We start from the raw sequence: 22,541 nt of genomic DNA, 5'->3' as shown, positions 1-22,541 counted from the left end.
TAGATGTGGCACCTGCGCATTGTAAGTTCGCTATTGCGTGAAGATCAACTTAATATTTTCAGTGATATATTTGAATGTTTGTGTATACATAAAACCCTCAAGTGTCATTATATGAACCGCAAACTGCATCGATAATCTAGCACATAAGCACACGAAAGAACAATTTGTATATCAAATAGTATAGTCTGATCATACACGAACGATTCATAGCCTTTCAGATATATACACATATTTCATCTCATTCAGGAACATAAAGTGACATCCGACTCTGCAAGTGTCTATACATGTAGAATTTTAATGTGTTGCATGTAAATAATATGGGTAGCCTAATATTTTAAATAGCCTAGCATCGCATTCAAGTTATCATATACTATTTAATGTTATTTCGATTATCAATCATTATTTACATGCAGTAAATTATTAAGATATCCTTTATATACACTTGCAGGGCCAGATGTCTTTTAATATAGTATCTGAAATGAGCTATTAATCAATGAATTTGAAAAACCGTAGATCGTTCGAGGATGTGATTGTTATTTGATACAAGCTTGTCTCTTCGTATGCTTGTATGTTAGATTATCGATGCAAATGACAGAGTTGTTTTTTGTATACATAAACATTCAAATATATTATTGAAAAATGAGCTTGAATGTCTATCACAACAGTTGATTTTCACGTATTCACGAACTAGAAATGAGCAGGTGCCACATCTATCAAAATTCCCTCTTTGTTGGTGGACAGATGCAATGAAACAGACTATAGTGATGGTAGTAGTAGTAGTAATAGTAGTAAAAGAAGAAGAAAAGAAGAAAAAAGATAAATAAGAATAAGTATGCGAAGAGAATAAGTGGTAGTAGTAGTAGTAGTAGTAGTAGTAGCAGTAGCAGGAGCTTACTGAAGGACACGTAACACATCGATACTCTCTCTCTCTCTCTCTCTCTCTCTCTCTCTTTATCTATCTATCTAACGACTGGCCGGCCTAATCTCTCTCTACTTGAACACGCTATCACACACACACACACACACACACACACACACACGAGGCTTAATTTGAGTCGTTGTGTAATTTGTCCGCACGCAATCACCTGTTTCTCTCTCTGACTAATACTATTATTACTACTACTATCACTAATAATAATAATAACAATAATAATAATAATAATAATAATAATAATAATAATAATAATAATAATAATAATAAAAATAAAAATATTAATAATAATAATAATAATAATAATAATAATAATAGTAACACACACACACACACACACACACACAGAGCGTCTGCCTCACAACTAAAAGGACCGGGGTTCAATTCCCCGGCTGGGTGAAGATAAGTTGGGTTTATCTTTTTCACGTGTACCCTGTGTTCACTGTTCAAGGAGTTGTGACCTCGTTGTTGCGGTGTGTTGTGTGTGAGTGGTCTCAGTCCTACCCAAGGATCGGTGCTATGAGCTCTGTGCTCTTCCGTAGGGGAACGGCTGGCTGTCTCGAGAGAGACCCGCAGCAAACCAATAGGTGAATTACCCTCCGTCCTTTCCTCCCCCTAAACCTCTCGTTATTTTTCTCTCCCTCTGTTTTTCTCTCTCCTTCTCTCCACACTTCTTTCCTCTACTATCAATATCACGTTCGTAACATAAACACCTTCCCTTGTATTTTCGCTGCACTAACTTTATTATCTTCTACTATAATTATTTTACTTGTTTTTTTAGTTGTTTTAATTGCATTTTTATTGCCTTCATATTTTAAGGTGATTTTACTTAAGTTTAAGGTCGGTATTGAAAGACACTTTCCCTTCTAACATCAACTATTTATAAAGGTCAAAGAGAGGGTCAGTCAAGGTCAAATGAGTGTTTCTTTAGAGTCACGGTACAGAAGAAGGGTCAAACTACCGCCAGGGTCACAAAACTACTCCTGGAAATGCCCAAAACTCCTACGAAAGCCTTACCAATTATGTGTTTCTTAGGTTCATTGTACAGAAGAAGGGTCAAACTACCACCAGGGTCACAAAACTACTCGTGGAAATGCCCAATACTTCAACGAAAGCCTTGTCAAATATGTGTTTCTTTGGCTCATTGTACAGAAAAACGGTCAAACTACCACCAGTCACAAAACTACCTCTGGATATGCCCAAAACTCCTACGAAAGCCTTGTCAAATATGTTTCTTTGGTTCATTATACAGAAGAAGGGTCAAACTACCACCAGTCATACCCTTGGAAATGGCCAAAACTCCTACGAAAGCCTAGTCATAAAAATTATTATATGTGCACTTGGGCAACGATTTTTTTAGTAATACGGCTAATACTTCCATGTGCAGTATATCCACTGAATCTATATTACTTATACTCTAAATGATTGTTCTAACACCACTCAACATTCACCCTAGACTCCAAACACCCAAAACTCCTGCGAAAGCCTTGTCAAAATATGTGTAATTGGGCGACCAAATGTTTAGTAATACGGCTAATACTCTCATGTGCTTGATATCCACTGAATCTATATTACTTATACTCTAAATGATTGTTCTAACACCACCCAACATTCACCCTAGACTCCAATCACCCAAAACTCCTGCGAAAGCCTTGTCAAATATGTGTAATTAGGCGACCAAATGTTTAGTAACACAGCTAATACTCTCATGGGCTAGATATCCACTGAATTTTTATTGCTTATACTCTAAATGATTGTTCTAACACCACCCAACATTCAGCCCCGTGTGTAGACAAGTTTACAGCATATATTTCAACTTCTATGATATTATTTATGTATTATAGTGCCTATCAAAACATATGTAAAGAATAACCTTTGTAATGATGGAAATAAATTCTGAACTTTTCCCTCTTCTAAATTCTCTTACCCTTTCATTCTCTTCCCTTCTTCCTTTCCTTAATTCTCTTTCTCCATCCCTTCATTCTCTTGCCTTCCTTTTCCTTTCCTAAACTATCTATATTCCCTCTTCCCTTTCCTTCCCTTCCATTTCCTTTCCCATATTCTCTTACTCTCTCCCTTCCCTTCCGATCATTTGCCTTCCTTCTCCTTTCCCAAACTACCAAATCCTTTTATTGTTTTTGTTTTCCTTCCTTTCTCGACTCTTTCCTCCCTCCTCTATTCCCTGGGTTGTGTATTAAGGGTTTGTGAATGGCGCAGAGAGGAGAAGAGAGGAGAGAAGAAGAGAGAGTAGGAGGGGAAAGATGACAAGAGAAGAGGAGGAAAAAAAAAAAGGGACTATCAGATTTCGTGTGGGTGGAGGAGAGGAAAGGAACGAGGGAGAGAAAAAAAAGAGGGAAAGGAAGAAGGAAAAAGAAGGAAAGGAGGGGAAGAAGGAAGAACAAGATGGAAGGAGAGAAGAAGAGAAGAGAAGACAAGAATGAAAAGGAAAGAAGAGAAAGAAGTAGACAATGAGAGAAGGAAATGAAAAGAGAGAAAGAAGGAGAAAGATAAAGAAAGGAGAGAAAGAAGAGAACGGAAAAGAGAAGGGAAGAAAGAACGAAGACGAAGAAGACAGAACGGTAAAGAATTATGTAGCTACGCAGATTATTACACACACACACACACAGACACACACACACACACACACCACACCTAACACATTACACAATTTACCATATCAGTACAGCCAACTCCACACACACACACACACACACACACACACGAACCCTTCTAGACATTAATAACACACACACACACACACACACACACACACACACACACACACACACACACCACACCTAACACATTACACAATTTACCATATCAGTACAACCAACTCCACACACACACACACACACACACACACACACACACACACGAACCCTTCTAGACATTAATAACACACACACACACACACACACACACACCTACGCTTCCATACGCATATAACACGTAGCACACACGTTTTTCCACCTTTTTCTTCACCCAGAGCCTCGTGAACGCCGCCTGAACGAGTGCGTGAACGGCGGAAGGTAAGGGAGAGGAATGGCGGTACGTTTCCAAGCTCAGAAAGGAACGTTTGCAAAGGATGAGGCGAATTGAAACGTTTGCCGGCGGGAGTGGCACTGGTTGGCACTGCTGTGTTTCCCGCGGGCAGGGTGACTGAAACTGCCGCAGCGGAGGAGAGAAAGAGAGTGCCAGAGAGGGAGGGGAGAAAGGGAGAGAGGGAGAGAGAGATAGAGGAGAGAGAGGGTCACTGCCAACGTTATCGACACTCGCTTTCTCTAAACTAACCGCGGTATCCAAAGGTCATTTTTTCGGGTTTTTCTGTATCCATGTCGCCCTGATGTCATGCCAGCTGGGGGTCAGGTAAAAGGGAAGTGCCTGGGGGCGGGACACGTGAGGTCAGCGTGAGGTCATCGTTGCCAGGCCGCCGAAAGGAAGTGAAACGGTGACCAAGCTAAATGAAAATGTTTATCCGAGGGGAGGAGGAGGAAGAGGGGAGGTAGAGGGGGAGGAGGAGGAGGGTTCGCGCATGGCTGGTTGCCGGTGTTACCTCCCCTCTCTCTCTCTTCCTCCTCTTCCTCTTCCCTCCTCCTCCTCCTCCTCCTCGCATTTTAACTCAATAGCACGATACATTTTTATCAGGTATTCCCGGTCAACCTGTTCGCCCCTCGCTCCATACTGTCTCCGCACCCCCACAGCCCCAGGGTAGCTCCAGGGGGCGTGTGGGCGTGCGGGCGTGTGTGTGGCGTACCCGTACGCCCTCACACGCCCCCAGGACAGTCCCTAACGTTGTCTGAACCGGTTAGGTCTGGTTGAAGGTCCTGACTGTCTGACTGACCTGCTGAGAGAGAGAGAGAGAGAGAGAGAGAGAGAGAGAGAGAGAGAGAGAGAGAGGGGGATAAAGAAAGAAAGGGGAGAGAAACGGGAGGATAAGGGAAGAGAGAGAGAGAGAGAGAGAGAGAGAGAGAGAGAGAGAGAGAGAGAGAGAGAAGGCATCTGTGTTTACTGTACAGAGCTTAAGACAATGCCTGCTGCAGTCTTCCTCCTCCTCCACCTCCTCCTCCTACTTCTCCTCCTCCTCCTCCTCCTCCAGTCCGCTCTGTTATCGATTTCCCTGTATGAGAGAGAGGGAGGAGGGGAGGGACAGGGATGAGGATGAGGGGGAGGGGGAGGGAGGGCTGTTGCTGTTGCCGCTGTAACTGTGATCGCTGACGGAACGGATATGGAACGGAACGGATACGGATATAACAGAACGGATACGGATCGGAACGGAACGGATACGGATCTAAAGTAACGGATACGGATCGGAACAGAACGGATATGGAACGGAACGGATACGGATCTAACGGAACGGATATGAATCTAACGGAACGGATACGAATCTAACGGAACGGATACGGATCTAACGGAACGGATACGGATCTAACGGAACGGATACGGATCTAACGGAACGGATACGGATCTAATGGAACGGATACGAATCTAACGGAACGGATACGAATCTAACGGAACCGATACGAATCTAACGGAACGGATACGAATCTAACGGAACGGATACGAATCTAACGGAACGGATACGAATCTAACGGAACGGATACGGATCTAACGGAACGGATACGAACCTAACGGAACGGATACGAATCTAACGGAACGGATACGGATCTAACGGAACGGATACGGATCTAACGGAACGGATACGAATCTAACGGAACGGATACGGATCTAACGGAACGGATATGAATCTAACGGAACGGATACGGATCTAACGGAACGGATACGGATCTAACGGAACGGATACGAATCTAACGGAACGGATACGGATCTAACGGAACGGATATGAATCTAGCGGAACGGATACGGATCGGAACAGAAAGGATATGGAACGGAACGGATACGGATCTAACGGAACGGATACGAATCTAACGGAACGGATACGGATCTAACGGAACGGATACGGATCTAACGGAACGGATACGGATCGGAACAGAACGGATATGGAACGGAACGGAACGGATATGGAACGGAACGGAACGGATATGGAACGGAAGGGATACGGATCTAACGGAACGGATACGGATCGGAACGGAACGGATATGGATCTAACGGAACGGATATGGATCTAACGGAACGGATACGGATCGGATACGGATCAAACGGAACGGATACGGATCGGAACAGAACGGATATGGAACGGAACGGATACGGATCTAACGGAACGGATACGAATCTAACGGAACGGATACGAATCTCGGGTAACATTCACAATTGGCTTGTGGACTGGCTCTCTGAGCGGAAACAGAGAGTAGTTCTAAACGGTGTTTCATCTAACTGGCTCGATGTCAGAAGCGGCGTACCTCAAGGATCACTACTTGGTCCCATGCTCTTCTTAATGATATCGATGATGGGCTCACTTGCAAAATATCAAAATTTGCTGATGATGCAAAAATCGCTAGTAAGGTAACTACGACACTCGACGAAGAAGCATTACAATCAGATCTAGATCGACTTGCACGTTGGGCCAATCAATGGCAAATGAAATTTAACGTTGACAAATGTAAAATGTTGCACATCGGAAACAAAAACAATCGCGTTCAGTACGTAATTAATGGCCAACAACTTTCTGCAGTAAGTAAAGAAAAGGATCTTGGAATCACTATATCAAGCGATTTAAAGCTCAGTCAGCATTGTTCAAAGGTAGTTAAAACCGCAAACAAATTGGTTGGCTTCATCGGACAAGTCTTTAATAATAAATCGAAAAAGTAATATTAAAACTGTATAATTCGCTGGTTCGACTCCATCTAAAGTACTGTGTACAGTTTTGGTCTCCATATTACAGAAAAGACGTAGAAAAAATAGAACGGGTTCAACGGAGAATAACAAAAAATTATTCCTAGATTGAGAAATTTATCTTATGAACAAAGGCTTAAAGAAGTAAATTTATTCAGCCTAACAAAACGAAGAATGCGAGGCGATCTAATAGAAGTGTTTAAAATGTTTAAAGGATTCAGTTATATTAATGCGGAAGATTACTTTACGATTGATCTATCAAATAGAACAAGAAGAAATAACAATTTCAAGATAAGTGGTAAAAGATTCTCGTCGCACGAAGCCAAACACTTCTTTAATCGAGTCGTTAATGTTTGGAATTCTCTACCCTTAGATATCGTTGATAGTACAACAGTTACGGCCTTCAAGAATAGATTAGACAAGTATTTTGAATCCAACCAGCAACTAAGATATTACTCATTGTCGTAATAACGTTAAGTCCTTTCGAATACTGGTGTCCTTGTCCGTTTTTATCGCCCGATTAGTGGTAGCTGTAATGGTAGTTCTTTCCTCTTTCCTACATAATTTCCATGCTGCATGGTTCTTTTTCCTTTCCTGACAGCTGCTTGGTGGAGGGATGGGGGGGGGGAGCCTTCGCCTTTGCTATCCTTCATCTTCCACCTTTGATTAGACAGTGTAGCTTGTCACAAACAGCCTCGTAAGGACCATCAGGTCTGCTGTTGTTTGATCTTTCTTTGTGTTCCGTTGTGTTCCTCCTCCTCTTGCTTCTTCCTTCTTTCCTGATGTTTCTTCCACTCTTCCTCCTTTTTTCTTCAACCTTAGCTGGTGGTCTCTCTCCCCCTTTTCCTCCTCCTCCTCCTCCTCCTCCTCCTCCTGATGCTTTTATTTTGCTGTCATAACCACTGGCTAGATTCTGACATCGAAGAGAAAGAACAAAGTGTGTGTGTGTGTGTGTGTGTGTGTGTGTGTGTGTGTGTGTGTGTGTGTGTGGTTTTTCTTCAAGTACATTTTTTTTGGCTCAAGTTCATGTGCGATTATACTCTCTCTCTCTCTCTCTCTCTCTCTCTCTCTCTCTCTCTCTCTCTCTCTCTCACACACACACACACACACACACACACACACACACACGTCAGAATCATATCCTACCATCTCGACATGTTATAATTTCCTCCTCCTCTTCCTCCTCCTCCTTCTCCTTGCCCAGTATCATATTATATTCTGTCTCTCATTGACCTCAACAACCTCTCATTACTATAGTGAATGACAAATACAAGGAAAACACAACGAAAAAGTCCATATCAATTCGCATTCTGTCAGCTCTACCGCTTCTAACGCAGTTCCCCTCGCCAAGACAGTGTTGTAGCTACCCAGCAGGAATGACCAGGCCGCGCAAGACACACTTACGTTATTACACAATAATAACATTGAAAGTCAAATAAGACACCGCATCATATACGGAGTCTCTAGGGAGAGTCAGAACAGAATACGCTCAGCAACAACTAAAACAATGTAATTATGACGCCAAAATCGGCGTCGTCGTATGTATGCGCCACTGGCGGGCGCTTCATGACGCCGACGTCGGCGTCGCCGTATAGAAAGGGCTTAGCAGACCAACAGCAACGCATAGCTGGGAGTGTTACACAACGCCGTTAATCTTCGTTCAGCACGGCAAAGAATTCGGTAGCCCTGAACTTATTACACGAATTTCTTGATACTTTTTCCCCTTCTTTGCCTTATCATGTATTTCTCTGTGTGTTTTGAGCGGTATTTCAGGTTCTACGGTCATTGAAGAAGTTAGTTCCGTGTCCTGAAACATAGGGTGGGACCAAGGGCTGGGACGAAACAGTCTCGGGCCGCGCGTCAAACAATGGGGAAACTGGCTCTCTTCGCAAGGCCCAGGGAGACAGACGATAAAGGGTCATATTCAAGCAGATACAAGGCTTTCGTAGGAGTTGTGGGCATTTCCTGGGGCAGTTTTGTGACCCTGGTGGTAGTGTGACCCTTCTTTTGTACCATGAACGTAAAAAAATACTCATGTGAACCCGATTGATCTCCTTTTTTGGCCTTTGGAAATAGTTGTGATAGGCGGAAGCAAATGAGAAAACCGACCATAGCCACGCGACCCTTACATGATTATCACTGTCTCTGTTGTGTATTTCAGGCGTATTTTATGTCATAGGGAGATCTCATGGACATCACGTATTACACACACACACACACACACACACACGTCACCCCTTTCCCTCTCACACCCTTATCACCATCCCTCCCTCCCTCCCTCTTCCCTCCTTTTTCCTTCCCTCCCTGCCCATTCTCCCCTCCTCTCTCCCTTCCTTCCCTTCCTTCCCTCCCTCCTCCCCCCAAGCTTTCTTTGTCTGTACCCCCTCTCTCTCTCTCTCTCTCTCTCTCTCTCTCTCTCTCTCTCTCTCTCTCCTCCTTTTTCTTTTTTTCCTCGTTTCCTCCCTTCCCTTGTGTCAATCTTTCCTCTCTCTCTCTCTCTCTCTCTCTCTCTCTCTCTCTCTCTCTCTCTCTCTCTCTCTCTCTCTCTCTTTTTTTTTTTTCTCCTCTTCCCTTGTCTCCCTTCTCTCTCTCTCTCTCTCTCTCTCTCTCTCTCTCTCTCTCTCTCTCTCTCTCTCTCTCTCTCTCTCTCTCTCTCTCACACACACACACACACACAAACTAATGTCAGAAGATGGGGGTCAAATATCTTGGTGGTGGTGATGGTGGAGGTGCTGGTGGTAGTGGTTGTGGTAGTGATGGTGGTGGTGGTGGTAGGTCGTCAAGAAATCAACCACAACCACAGTATCCTTGGTCGGGGTCATGGTGGTGGTGGTGGTCGTAGTAAAAAAATTCAACCACAACCACAACCACAGTATCCTTGGTCGGGGTCATGGTGGTGGTGGTGGTGGTCGTGGTCAAGAAATCAACCACAACCACAGTATCCTTGGTCGGGGTAATGATGGTGGTGGTGGTGGTCGTGGTCAAGAAATCAACCACAACCACAGTATCCTTGGTCGGGGTCATGGTGGTGGTGGTGGTGGTAGTCAAGAAATCAACCACAACCACAGTATCCTTGGTCGGGGTCATGGTGCTGGTAGTGGTGGTGGTCAAGAAATCAACCACAACCACAGTATCCTTGGTCGGGGTCATGGTGGTGGTGGTGGTGGTGAGGCCGTCTGGCTCCATAAGGGTCACATTTGCGGGGTCACAGTGTAGGGTGTCACCGCCCATCGCGCCATCCCCTTCACGTGACCCAGCCAGCATATATTTCCAGATGCCGCCTTCAGTAACCTGTAAAAAAGGTAAAAAAGAGATATATAAATAAAATATAATGAGACCAATAATTCTGCCCCACACACAGGCTCTTGAAACAGTTGCACACATAACTTGTTTCTGTTTTCTTTGTCTTTTTTTAGCTAGTGTGTGTGTGTGTGTGTGTGTGTGTGTGTGTTATAATAGAACCTCTGTCCCACTCCTTGTTTACTTCCTCTTCCTTTCTCCTCCTCCTCCTTCTCCTCCTTCTCCTCCTCCTCCTCCTCCAACAAACCCAGACTTAATTTAAACATGAGAAGCTTTTAATTGTCATGATGTGTTCCTTACGAGACTACTTAGATCAAGTTACGACAGATTAAGTGTGTGTGTGTGTGTGTGTGTGTGTGTGTGTGAGAGAGAGAGAGAGAGAGAGAGAGAGAGAGAGAGAGAGAGAGAGAGAGAACATAAGAAAGTAAGGAGTATAATTAGTATATGCAACGAGAGAGAGAGAGAGAGAGAGAGAGAGAGAGAGAGAGAGAGAGAGAAGGGGGGAGGGGGGAGGTACAGATAACGGGTGGTATAGGCCTAGCAAAAGTTCAGGATAACGCGGATAAGAAAACTTTTACGTGATAATTGATAGACTATTGCCTTCCACGTGAAAAAAAACATCATAAACAACCCAGTAACTGACGTGACGAGAGAGAGAGAGAGAGAGAGAGAGAGAGAGAGAGAGAGAGAGAGAGAGAGAGAGAGAGAGAGAGAGAGAGAGATAGCAAGGTCGTCTTATTATAATTAAAAAATTCTCCGGAACTTCATTTTCAAGTGACCAACACAAATAAATGAATTATAAATTTATTGCAATCAAAAAATAATAAAATATAATAGTTTACTAGGAAGTTACGCGTATAATTTAGTTTTCTTTGAATGTTACGTAAGGAGAAAACGCCCACAACGTACCTGACACTGAGCTATATTTTGACAACCCACCTCTGCCTTCCCGAATCATGGATGACTCACCAAAGGAAAGTCGCAGTAAAAAAAGTTATACGAAATATGTATTTTGAACGTAACCTAATCTATATGGCCCTAAGAGTAGACAGGTAACGTACATGACCTTCCTGTCCTACTGTACTTTGCATAATAATGATAATAATAATAATAATAATGCGATACCAAATAATGATACAGGGTCTCATTTATTCACTGATACGAAAAAAAAAAACTCCGAACACTTTTTCAAATACACACACAAAAAAAATAGTGATTCATAAGAGAGAGAGAGAGAGAGAGAGAGAGAGATGAAATGATGTTTACGCAAGCAGGTTGTCAGCGTCTGTCTGTCTGCCTGCTCTCTCTCTCTCTCTCTCTCTGACAAAATATCCCCCCACCTCTCTTCCCTCCTCCTCTTCCTCATCTCTTGAATGGAATCTTCTCTCCCCTCCTCCTCGTCCCTCCCTTCCTCCTCCTCCTCCTTCTCCCTCCACTTACCTAAAAGAGACAACGCCACTCATTCCTTCTCTTCTCCTCCCCCACCTACTCACAATCATCCCTCATCCTCCTTCACTCATACCCCGCCCCCCTCTCTCTCTCTCTCTCTCTCTCTCTCTCTCTCTCTCTCTCTCGTTACGCCATATCGTCCCCCCCCTCCCGAAAAAAATGGGTCCTATATAAGTTGGAATGTGTGTGTGTGTGTGTGTGTGTGTGTGTGTGTAGGCGAGTCATCCCAGACCTTGACAGTGGCCATGTAAGGTGTGTTTATGGCTCCACGCTGGGCAAAGGTGTCTGAGGATGATATAGGGAAGAGTGATGCAATGCCCAGCTTGTCTACACACGCTGCCCTGTACCGTGATTAATAATACTAGACTGCTTCACCCAGGGCACAAGGGGTTATTGCCTTAGATGGTGTAAGTTTGATTATTTCACCACTAATTGGGTTGTGCAATAGTGACTTAAATTGCTTCCTCGAAAATATATGTAGAACTTAAATGATTTGTAGCCTTTTTTTCCTTACTTTGAAGCCTCTGGGAGTAATATATTTTTACACTAATTAATCTTGGGGGCAATATTAAAAAAAAAAGTCCCTGGTTAATTAAACCAGTGCATATGTCCCTCTATTAAGATGAAACAATAACAATAACAACAACTATTAGTCAATTTACTACTACTACTACTACTATTACTACTACTACCACCACCACTACTAGGCTATGTACTACTTCTACTAAGATGACTAAAATAATAATAATAATAATAATAATAATAATAATAATAATAATAATAATAATAATAATAATAATAATAACATTAATAATAATAATAAATATAATAATAATAATAATAATAATAATAATAATAATAATAATAATAATAATAATAATAATAATAATAATGGTAACAAAAATAATAATTCCTACTCTTTTCTATCATCGTCATCTGTCTGATGGTCCTGTATTTCATTCTGCTCCAAGTGCTCTGATTTACTTTTCACCTGCTCCTGTTTGCCCTGACTTCTACAATTTCTGGGATGCCATTCTGTTACTTTCGTTGTCTATCTGTTATCAGTACATCATAATTATATATGACCTGCTCACGTCCATTTACTATTCTTATTAATGGTCATGAGACAAAAATTTAACCACTGTCTCTTTTCTGTATGATTAAATTTACCTTTCCCCGGCACTGAAAAGAAATTATGAACCATCCCCGTGTCGCAGTAACGCTGGCCGCAGACTAACAAAACCCCGCCAACCATGCAACCTCACCTCAACAGGAACCGTATTCTCAAACCCTTAGTCCCCCAAGCACACATATTTGACAAGGCTTTCGTACCTAGGTGTTTCAGGCATTTCCAGTGATAGTTTAATGACCCTGGTGGTAGTGTGACCTTTTTTCTGTACCACAAATGTGAAAAAACCCTCATGAAAGCCAGATTAGTCTTCTTTTTGGCCTTTGGAAATAGCTGTGGGAGGTGGAAACGTCTGAGCTGAGAATACCCCCCCCCCCCCCAGTACACCCGGTCCAAGCCACCATAGCGACGGTTTTGTTCCCTTGAATGGCATTCTGGTCCCCTCTCCTGCGTTATTATGTATGCGTGACTCATATCCCTATTTTCGTTTAAGGTTATTACTGGTTAGACAAAAATTGTTGGGCACCACATGTTCTTCCGAAACAGACATTTCTTTTGGCCTCTTATTCTGTTTTCTTTTATTGGAGAAACGCCTCGCGGGCTTTCTATTTTTTGTTTTGTTTTATTGTTCTTGAGCTCTCTCTCTTGCTGTAAAAAAATAAAAATAAAAAATAAAAAGTAAATAGTAGCCTGACACGCCCTCCTTTAAATGTGAACCTGAGCCCAGTCAAAAGCAGCCCAATCAGCCCCCAACCCTCGCTCCTGACAGCAGCATCGTCAATTTGCGATATAACCTGACGAAATACTGGGCAATTAACATTTACGTAGCAGTGGTAATGGTAACCTCTAATGGTAAATGGTTCAATGTATACGTTCATGTTATTCTCGGTCAATTGTTTATTTCACCAAACAAGAGATCAACAGTCAAGGCCAAGAGTCCTTCCCCCCCTCACCCAGGTAGGGGACATACCATCGCATGTTTCCGTCATAGTTGTTCCCGATGAGGCGACACAAAAACGCTACACATACGATTACACGTTTGTCCCGCGCTTGACCGGTGAGCAGCTGCAGCAGAGCGCCGAGCATTGTTACGTCACGTGAGGCTGTAGCACTATCAGGCTGCCAGCGTCTGGACTCACCGTCAGCCAAACGTTTCTGCCAGCAGGTTGTCAGCTAGCTATCGACCATGCGAGGCCAACGAGCGGCTCTGGACCCCCTCCTCCTGACGGCAGGGCTGACGAGGTGTCGGTGTCACGGGGCTGAGGTGAGAGCACGGGGGCCTGCTGTCCGCGGTGCTGCAGTGTGTTGTGTCAGCCCGCCCTGAGGTGTCCGTGTTTGTGTGCTTGAACTTCCCGCCGGCCTGCACGTGATGGCGTGCGCACGCACCCTCGCACGGTGCCTCGTGCTATTTAGAAGTAAGGTGTGTTCCTGTGTGTCGCACTGTCCATCTGGGAACTTGGTGGCTGTGACTGATTGAAGGCACGAGGCTGTTTGTGTTGCTTTTGTGCAGGCCGAGGCCCATCCTGGGTGTTGGTGAGAGGGGCGAGAGGCGGGCGTGGCGGCGTGTGGCAGCGGGTGGGGGGCCGCGGCTGGCTAGCTAGTGGCAGCGGCTGACTGAGTCAGTGTTGGCTGTCGAGTGACACGCTAACAACCGTCCGTGTGAGCTCGAGAGATGGTCCTCACGTACTTCCCCACAGTGACGCTAAGTGTCGGGATACATAGCGTGTTAACTGTTCACACACTGTTCTGAAGGTGCACACACTCCCGGGAAGTCTGCGCGCACCCTGGACGCCGCAATAATAGCGAAAAGTTAAGTGGAGTGACCCATAGAGAGTATCGGGCAGCAGGCGGCGCTGCCAAGTGTGGCGTGTGAGCGCTGGATTGCCACGTCGGCATGGAGCCTCGATCCGGTGAGCCCCTGCAGAGCTTAAGCTGCCAGCACAACTCCCGCCTGCGCTCGCCTACGGCCAACACGGTGCTCAAGAAGAAGAAAAAGAGACGCAGGAGGCGCCGCCGTACCCCCAAGAACGAGGGCACGGGGCGCGCCCAGACCAATGTCGCTGTTGTGTCGCCCACCACCTCCCGCGAGCCCTGGACGCCGCGGCAGGGCTCCCCCGCCCCCGTGCTGCGCCCCGTGGGGGCCCAGGTGCCCCGCGCCCCGGAGAACAGTACACAGTTCATTATGGATGACCACGAAAACTCCGCCCTCTTCGTCGACTTTGACAACTTCAGCACCCCGCACTGGGAGCAGGAGCCGCCCGTCAGCGGCGCCGAGGACGAGACGGGCGGCGGCACGCCCACGCACGCCCTCACCCGAGACTGGTTTCCCTTCAACGCCGCGGACTTCGAGACGGCGTACCAGAGTGCCCGCGAGGACCGCCTGATGGCGGGCAGCTCGGCGGAGCTCCGTGCGGCCATCGTGGCCATGGAGGCCCGTGCCGCCGTGCTCACCGACGTGCTCTCCTCCTCGCCCTCGCGAATCGTGTCCCGCCTGCAGAACCAGCTGCTGCAGTTGCAGGAGGAGAACGCGCGCCTCAAGCAGATACTCTCGCGCCGTAATCAAAAGCGGCGGCCCAGCCTGCAGTCGTCGTCGTCGTCCTCTACAGACAGCGACTCCGAGTCTGACTCCACCAACTCGTCAAGCGACTGCTCCGAGTCAGACTGCGACACCTGTGCCGCGCGCCGCAGCCAGGCCGTGCAGCAGGACGAGGAGAAGGAGAACACCTGCCCCTTCTCGCTGGCCTAGGCCCCCGGCCCTCACCCCCGCCCACGGGCCTCGCCGGGGCGTCGGGAGGCCACTCCAGTGAACCTGCACCGCCCCGGGACCTCCGGCAGCCGCCGCCGCCGCGCCCACTGAGCCTCCCCTCCCCTCGCCCCCTGTGACCCGCGCAGGCCCGTCACCCTCCCGTTACACCTGTGGTGACCCTGCCGGGGGCACGCGATCTCACCCCAGTGTTGCCCCCGCCGCCCTCGCCCACGTCTGCCGCCAGCTGCACGGGGTGGAAAGGCGCCACGTCCCCTGAGGGAGGCCTCGTGGAGGAGGGGCGCCGCCACCTCTACTGAGGGCGCTCCGGTAGGGTCTGGGGGCCCAGCGAGGCACTGACACCCATGGACGACACACAGAGACGCACACAGACGATACAAGGACGGACGCAGACTAGGCGAGTCCCCCGTGCGGCCTGCGTCACGGGAGAGACATGCAAACCGGCTCCCTCTCTACGTTTTAATGATAATTGTCACATGTACCGAATCCAAGTCAAACAGCCTTAGTCAGAACCTTTCACCACGGCCAGAGAGAGAGAGAAAGAGAGTGTTTGTGTATTTGCTCAAGTGTTATTTTATTTTCATTCGAGTGTGTATACTTGTGTGTGTGTGTGTGTGTGTGTGTGTGTGTGTGTGTGAGAGAGAGAGAGAGAGAGAGAGACTTTAATCGTATACTCCTGAAATATGCATGGTCAGTCAGGATAGAGGTGTGTGTGTGTGTGTGTGTGTGTGTGTCCTATAGTATGTTACATAACCTATCACCTTGTACTGCTATTACTTGACGAGCAGCCCATCCTTAATACCTCGAATGTGATGGAACTGTTACTATTATTACTGTCACAACTGTTACTGCCACTCTATGCATTTTACACTAAGAGCATTACTTAATTAATTTAGCTTGTTTTCCTCTCCCATTTCCTCTTTGTCAATGCATTATTTTCCTTCCCTTCCCTTGTCATGTTGTTGGTTATCATTTTCCTTCCTGAGGCAATTTGCAACAACTTGAAACGTACTCCTACAAGTTTGTTAAGATATTTCTCCTCATGATGTTATAATTTTTCTTTGAGTCAATTAGGACAACATGAAGGGTCTCGGCCGTATTTTAAGACACCATCGCTTCTCACGTCAACTATTTATCAAGGTCAAAGAGGGGATCAATCTGGTTTTCATGAGTGTTTTTTAAGGTTCATGGCACATAAGAAGGGTAAAACTACCCCTGGAAAGGCCTGCAGCTCCTACGAAAGCCATGTCAAATATGTGAACTTGGGCGACGAAATGTTTTAAAATACGACCCTTTCTTTTTTACTCTTTCTTGCAGGGTTTTGTTATCAGTTATTTTGCTTTATGATGCAATGTTTGAGTGCTGTTTTTAGTTATCACTTATAATTTTTCTTTCTGAGCCAATATAGAGCAATAGAAGCGTTTCTCTTTGTTACTCTCCCATTCTCTTGCAGGGTTTTGTTATCAGTAATTTTGCTTTATGATGCAATGTTTGATGCTGGTTTAAGTTTGCATTTTTCCATCATTTTCCTTCCTGGAGCAATTAGAAAAACATGAAATGTCTCTCTAATACTCGCACCTTCTCTTGTAGGGTTTTGTTATTAGTTATTTACCTTTCTGATGCAATCATTTCCTTCTTGATGTAATATTATTTGCCTCAACAATATCAAAAGTCTATTGTTACTTTTTCTTTCAAGGCATTGTGTTATCATTTCCTCTTTGATGCAAGTTTGTGGTTACTCTTTCTATGGATTGTGTTGTTATCATTTCCTTTCTGATGTAATATTTGCCTCAACAACATCAGAAGTCTGTGGTTACTTTGCCCTTCTCTTCAAAGGACTGCGTTATCACCTCATTATCTCCTTTTTGATGTAACACTTGCCTCAATGCCATCACAAGTAGTCCTGCCACTCAAGTGTTTGACATGTTTGTTTTGATCCTGTCAGCTCATGATTGATCTTCCCGTGTTGTATATAATTATCAAGATCCAGCTGCTGCTTCTTCACTTCAATCTTTCTCTATACAATGGATGTTGTCAACAGTTTTTAGTTTGAGCTCTACTACCGACTCGACATTTTATTCTCTGATCTCTTTTTATGTTTTGACGGAAATAAATGCAATTGCTCACATTATTTTTTTATTATTTCTTTTTTTTTATGCTTCAATTCAATACTCCTTGTTTTTTATATTTTCTCTTGCAATAAGCTACTGCAAGTATATATATATTTTTTTGCTGGACGAATAAAAGCAGTGAAATGATTCCTTCTTTTAGCTTGAATGAACCACTTACTTTTATATTTTTAGACTAATGTTTTCTTTCATAGACTAATGTTAAAAAAAAGACATAAGACAACCAGGTAATGTTAACACTCAGTCATTTTCCAAGCAAATCTCTTTAAGTAAAATATATAAAACCTTTCCTTGTTTTTGGCATAATGAACCACTTTGTCATATTTTTTAATCTTATGTTTTCCTTTTTCCAACTCATGTGAATTAAGTAAGACTAATGCTTAAAAGACAAGAGACAACCAGGTAATATTAACACCTAATCATTTTCGAAGCAAGTCTCTTTAAGTAAAATATATAAAACCTTTCCTTGTTTTTGGCATAAATGAACCACTTTTATATTTTCATCTATTAATATTTCCTTTTCCCAACTCGTCTATCCTTCTACGTTAAATATGCAACTTTTCATTCCTCTTTTTTTTCTATATTACTGAATTCTTATCATATTATCAGGAACTATCACTTTTGGCCACTCATCTATACCTTCAATGTTAAATATTATACTACTTTTTCTTAATGTTAAAAAGGACATAAGACAACCAAGTATTAACATGAGTCATTTTTCAAGCAAGTCAAGTCTCTTAAGTTCAGTCACCCAGAACAGGACTTTGCCTTCTTTCTGCACTGACTTGTGTGAAAGAAGAAATAAAAAGAAGTTAGCTTAGTAGTGTTTTAAATGACTCATGAATTAAGGAGACAAAAAAAAAAAAAAAACAGACATACTTAATATATATATATATATATATAGATATATATATATATATATATATATATATATATATATATATATATATATATATATATACAGAGAGAGAGAGAGAAAGTGAATTGTTACGTCAAATTAGTTTAGTTATGGATTTAAACAGAGAGAGAGAGAGAGTGAAAGAAAGATAGGAAAGTGATTAAAAGAGAATAGGAAGAGAATGGATGTATGAAGAGAGAGAGCAAAAGGTATTTCTCAGCGCTGTAGTGAAAGGTTCAGCTCTTCTATAACGATGCAAAGTACCTGTCCCCAAGTGTGATATTAATGCTTAAGGCGTGTAACTTATTGTACACTGTAATGCTAAATAATTACCGTAAATAAATGCAAGTGCCGAGGAAGGGAGAGAGCAGCAGCAGCATTTGACGTGTAATTAAGTAATGTATTGTTGTGCACGGGGTAAGAATAATGATAATAATAATAATAGTTATCAAATATACACACACACACTCAAGATAAAAAAAACAAACGTAAATAAAAATAGAAATATAACGAAACACTAACTTTAAAATCGTTTACATAAAAAAGGTCATAAAAAAAGAAATGGTAAACTTGGATTCCTGGTACGAGTAATATTTTTTTTTTGGTTTTAATAATGAAGAATATAAAAAAAATTAACTTGTATGCATCATTTTTGTTTTTGTTTTATGTTCTGTATGACTGTGTTTTACTCTGTGCTCAGATAGCGTAGGAACATACGATATATACAGACATGCATCGCTTTGGTTCACTGAAGGAATGCAACGTTAAACATTCTACTTTTTACTCCTCTTTTTTTTATTACCTACTGAATTCTTAATATTATCATAACCTCTCTTTTGGCCACTCATCCATACATTGTTTTATAGGAGCAGTGACTAGCGGGCTATTATTCCCTATTTATTTTTGCCCGAGAGCTCACGGCCATACCCATTTTCAAAACCATTATCCCCTTAGCTGATTTGGCTCACTTCAATCGCCACTTGCCCTCTTCAAGTGGCTACAAAGGCTCAAATTTAAGTGAAAAAAGGAGCCCCCCCTCCCGTTTAACAGCTCTGGGAATGGCCCTGGAGCTGCTTTCTTCACTGTAAAAAAAAAGGAGGATGAGGAGAACTAACTTTTTCTTCTTTTTGTGTTTTCTTTGATTTGTGTGTTTAGTGAGTAAGTGTTTGGCGTGAACTGTGTGAACGTGAGTCTAAGGAAGATTGCTGGATTCTTGTCTTCATATTGTTATTAGGAGCAAGAGGAAAGAGAAAGACTACCAGGTATATGATTTTTACTATTGAGTTTTGTGGATAAGTGTTTGAGGTTGAAATGTGTGAAAGTTATGCAAAAGAAGAAGATTAATGAATTTTTTGTTTTATGTTATTAAGAGAAAGAGGAGGAAAATATATTGTTTTACTTTTGTGTTATCTCTAATTTGTGCATTTTGTGGATAAGTGTTTGAGGATGAAATGTGTGAAAGTTATGCAAAAGAAGATCATGGAATTCTTAGCCTTATATTATTAGGAAGAGGAAAAGGAGGAGGACGATATCATTTATTTCTTTTGTGTTTAGTGAAAAAGTATTTGCAGTGAAATGTGTGAAGGCAAATCAATAGGAAAAGTTGAATAAGAGTAATAGGAAAAGTCAGTTGTTTATTGATGAAAGAGAAAGGGAGTGTAAAAAAAAAAGAAAGGATTTACCCATTTCTGATGTGAAATATTGTGTTTGTAGTGACACCTGGGAATTTCTTTTTGTTATCTTATGACACACACACACACACACACAGTATTATCTATAAATTCTGAAATGTTATCTAAAGGTTATCTGTCGAGAAAACACACACACACACACACACACACACAAACAGAGTATTGTCTATAAATTCTGAAATGTTATCTACAGGTTATCTGTCGAGGAAAACACACACACACACACACACACACACACACACACACACACACACACACAGTATTGTCTATAAATTCTGAAATGTTATCTAAAGGTTATCTGTCGAGAACGAACACACACACACACACACACACACACACACACACACACACACACACACACACAGTATTGTCTATAAATTCTGAAATGTTATCTAAAGGTTATCTGTCTAGAACACACACACACACACACACACACACACACACACACACACACAGTATTATCTATAAATTCTGAAATGTTATCTAAAGGTTATATGTTGAGGAAACACACACACACACACACACACACACACACACACACACAGTATTGTCTATAAATTCTGAAATGTTATCTAAAGGTTATCTGTCGAGGAAACACACACACACACACACACACACACACACACACAGCATTGTCTATAAATTCCGAAATATTATGTAAACTTGTAAAGGTTATCTGTCGAGAACACACACACACACACACACACACACACACACACACACACTCCGGTAGCTCAATCGGTTAGAGCGCCGCGCTGCAAGGCTTCACGGCCAAACAAGCGGCGGTTCGAGCCCCGCTCAGGGCGGATTCTTTCCGTTGACTAGGAGTGGTTACTGTCCCCCCTTGAGCAAGGGGGATGGGGTGTGTGGTGTGTGAGGTCCTGGCAGTACCCAGAGATCGACAATAATGAGCACTTGCTCACGTCGTGAGGGTACCTGCTGGCGAAAGCGAGTCCAACTCGTGATCAGGCCGTGGTGAATTACACACACACACACACAGCATTGTTTATAAACTCCGAAATGTTATCTAATGATTATCTGTCGAGAACACACACACACACACACACACACACACCATTTTATCTAAACAAAAATCCCCTTCCAACACTGGGAATTAATTATCTGTGTACCGTGGAACTGAAGCTGTATGGAAGCCTTATAAAAAAATAGTGTTTTCGAATAGAGAGGAACTAAAAATATATGATGAACTGAAGGTAACTTTTTCTAGATGTCATTTAGAGCAAGCATCCAACTTCTATCAGTGAATTTGTATACAATAAACTGGTGATGTATTTCCTGTGTTGTGATCACTTATGCAATGTATGTTTATCACGCAAGGAACTGTGTATTTATGTATAGGTGATAAGCTAAATAATGCTACCTATTCAGCCGTTCTATGCTCTGTGTCAAGTGTATTGATGTGTGTGTGTGTGTGTGTGTGTGTTTGAGATAAGCTGAGGGAAAGGAAGGCGAGAAAGAAAGAGAGGATAAAAAAGAAGGAAAGGGAAAGGAAGAGAAAAGAGAGGAAAGGAATGAAAGGGAAAATAAAGAACAGGAAGAAAATGAATGGTAAAGGAGAGGAAGATGAAGAAAAGCAAAAACAAGGAAGAGAAAGGGAAGGGAAGAGTATGTGTGTGTGTGTGTGTGTGTGTGTGTGTGTGTGTGTGTGTGTGTGTGTGTGTATTATAATCCTTTAACTTCCTCCTCACCCTCCCCTCCAACATATTATTTTTCTCATTCTCTTCTCTGCTTAAGAAAAAAATCACATGCATTATTATTATTATTATGTTTAACTTATTTTCCTTCACGGCATCGAAACTCTTCAAACCAAAACGTTGCATTAATTCAGGTTGACATTTCAGCCTGCAGAATTCTGGTCAAAATAAAAGTTATTTCAAACGATTGACTGAGTGTTTTTACTGCTGACCTTCCTATCCATCCTCCATTGTGATACTATACTTAATAATGTGAGACTATGATGTAGTAAATATATATGATGAAAGGGGTAAGGAAGTGATTAGAGAAGTCCAACCATCCCATAATGAATTAAGTGAGAAAGAGAAAACTTGTATGTAGAAATGAAGATGAATATGCTAAATCTCTCTCTCTCTCTCTCTCTCTCTCTCTCTCTCTCTCTCTCTCTCTCTCTCTCTCTCTCTCTCTCTCTCTCTCTCTCTCTTCACTCAGGAATTTTACAAGCAAGATTTCCTACTATAACCTAATACTACTACTGCTACTACTACTATTACTACTACTACTGTTACTATTTCTACTACTAATATTACTACCACCACTACTACAACAACTACTACTACTACCACTTAAATCCTCATTATAAATATTACTAACATTAATTCTATTTCGGGAAGTAAAAGAAGAATACATGTGAGTCTAATACATTTTTAACACATGCTCATTACACGCTGAGAAACCTAAAGAAATAAAATCATAAACATA

General features: G+C 42.8%; 2 protein-coding genes and 1 long non-coding RNA gene across 5 annotated transcripts in view; 2 read left to right on the top strand and 1 right to left on the bottom strand.

Moving 5' to 3' along the window:
- Nucleotides 1-4,094, bottom strand: part of LOC126983918 (lactosylceramide 1,3-N-acetyl-beta-D-glucosaminyltransferase-like) — a 158,967-nt gene extending 154,873 nt beyond the window's left edge. The window contains exon 1 of one of the 2 annotated variants that reach the window (XM_050837134.1): nucleotides 3,895-4,094. The gene's annotated coding sequence lies outside the window, so the exon portion shown is untranslated. The remainder of the gene's footprint in view (nucleotides 1-3,894) is intronic. The other variant, XM_050837135.1, reaches the window with a different exon arrangement.
- Nucleotides 4,095-13,374: 9,280 nt separating this feature from the next.
- LOC126983917 (uncharacterized) lies at nucleotides 13,375-17,590 on the top strand. Its single transcript, XM_050837132.1, has one exon. It carries the CDS (start codon nucleotides 14,497-14,499, stop codon nucleotides 15,346-15,348), a length of 852 nt encoding a protein of 283 aa, XP_050693089.1. The 5' UTR covers nucleotides 13,375-14,496; the 3' UTR covers nucleotides 15,349-17,590.
- Nucleotides 17,591-18,465: 875 nt separating this feature from the next.
- Nucleotides 18,466-21,987, top strand: LOC126983916 (uncharacterized). 2 transcript variants are annotated; one of them, XR_007736293.1, is made up of 2 exons: nucleotides 18,466-20,377; nucleotides 20,574-21,987. It is a non-coding gene; the product is annotated as an uncharacterized LOC126983916 (long non-coding RNA). The 2 variants fall into 2 exon arrangements; XR_007736292.1 differs by having other exon boundaries at nucleotides 18,466-20,482.
- The last annotated feature ends 554 nt before the right edge of the window (nucleotides 21,988-22,541 follow it).

Source organism: Eriocheir sinensis, chromosome 55, assembly GCF_024679095.1.
Source record: "Eriocheir sinensis breed Jianghai 21 chromosome 55, ASM2467909v1, whole genome shotgun sequence".
Taxonomy (NCBI): Eukaryota; Metazoa; Arthropoda; class Malacostraca; order Decapoda; family Varunidae; genus Eriocheir; species Eriocheir sinensis.
The sequence above is the reverse complement of the archived record's forward strand: the minus strand, read 5'-3'. Positions and strand labels throughout refer to the sequence as shown.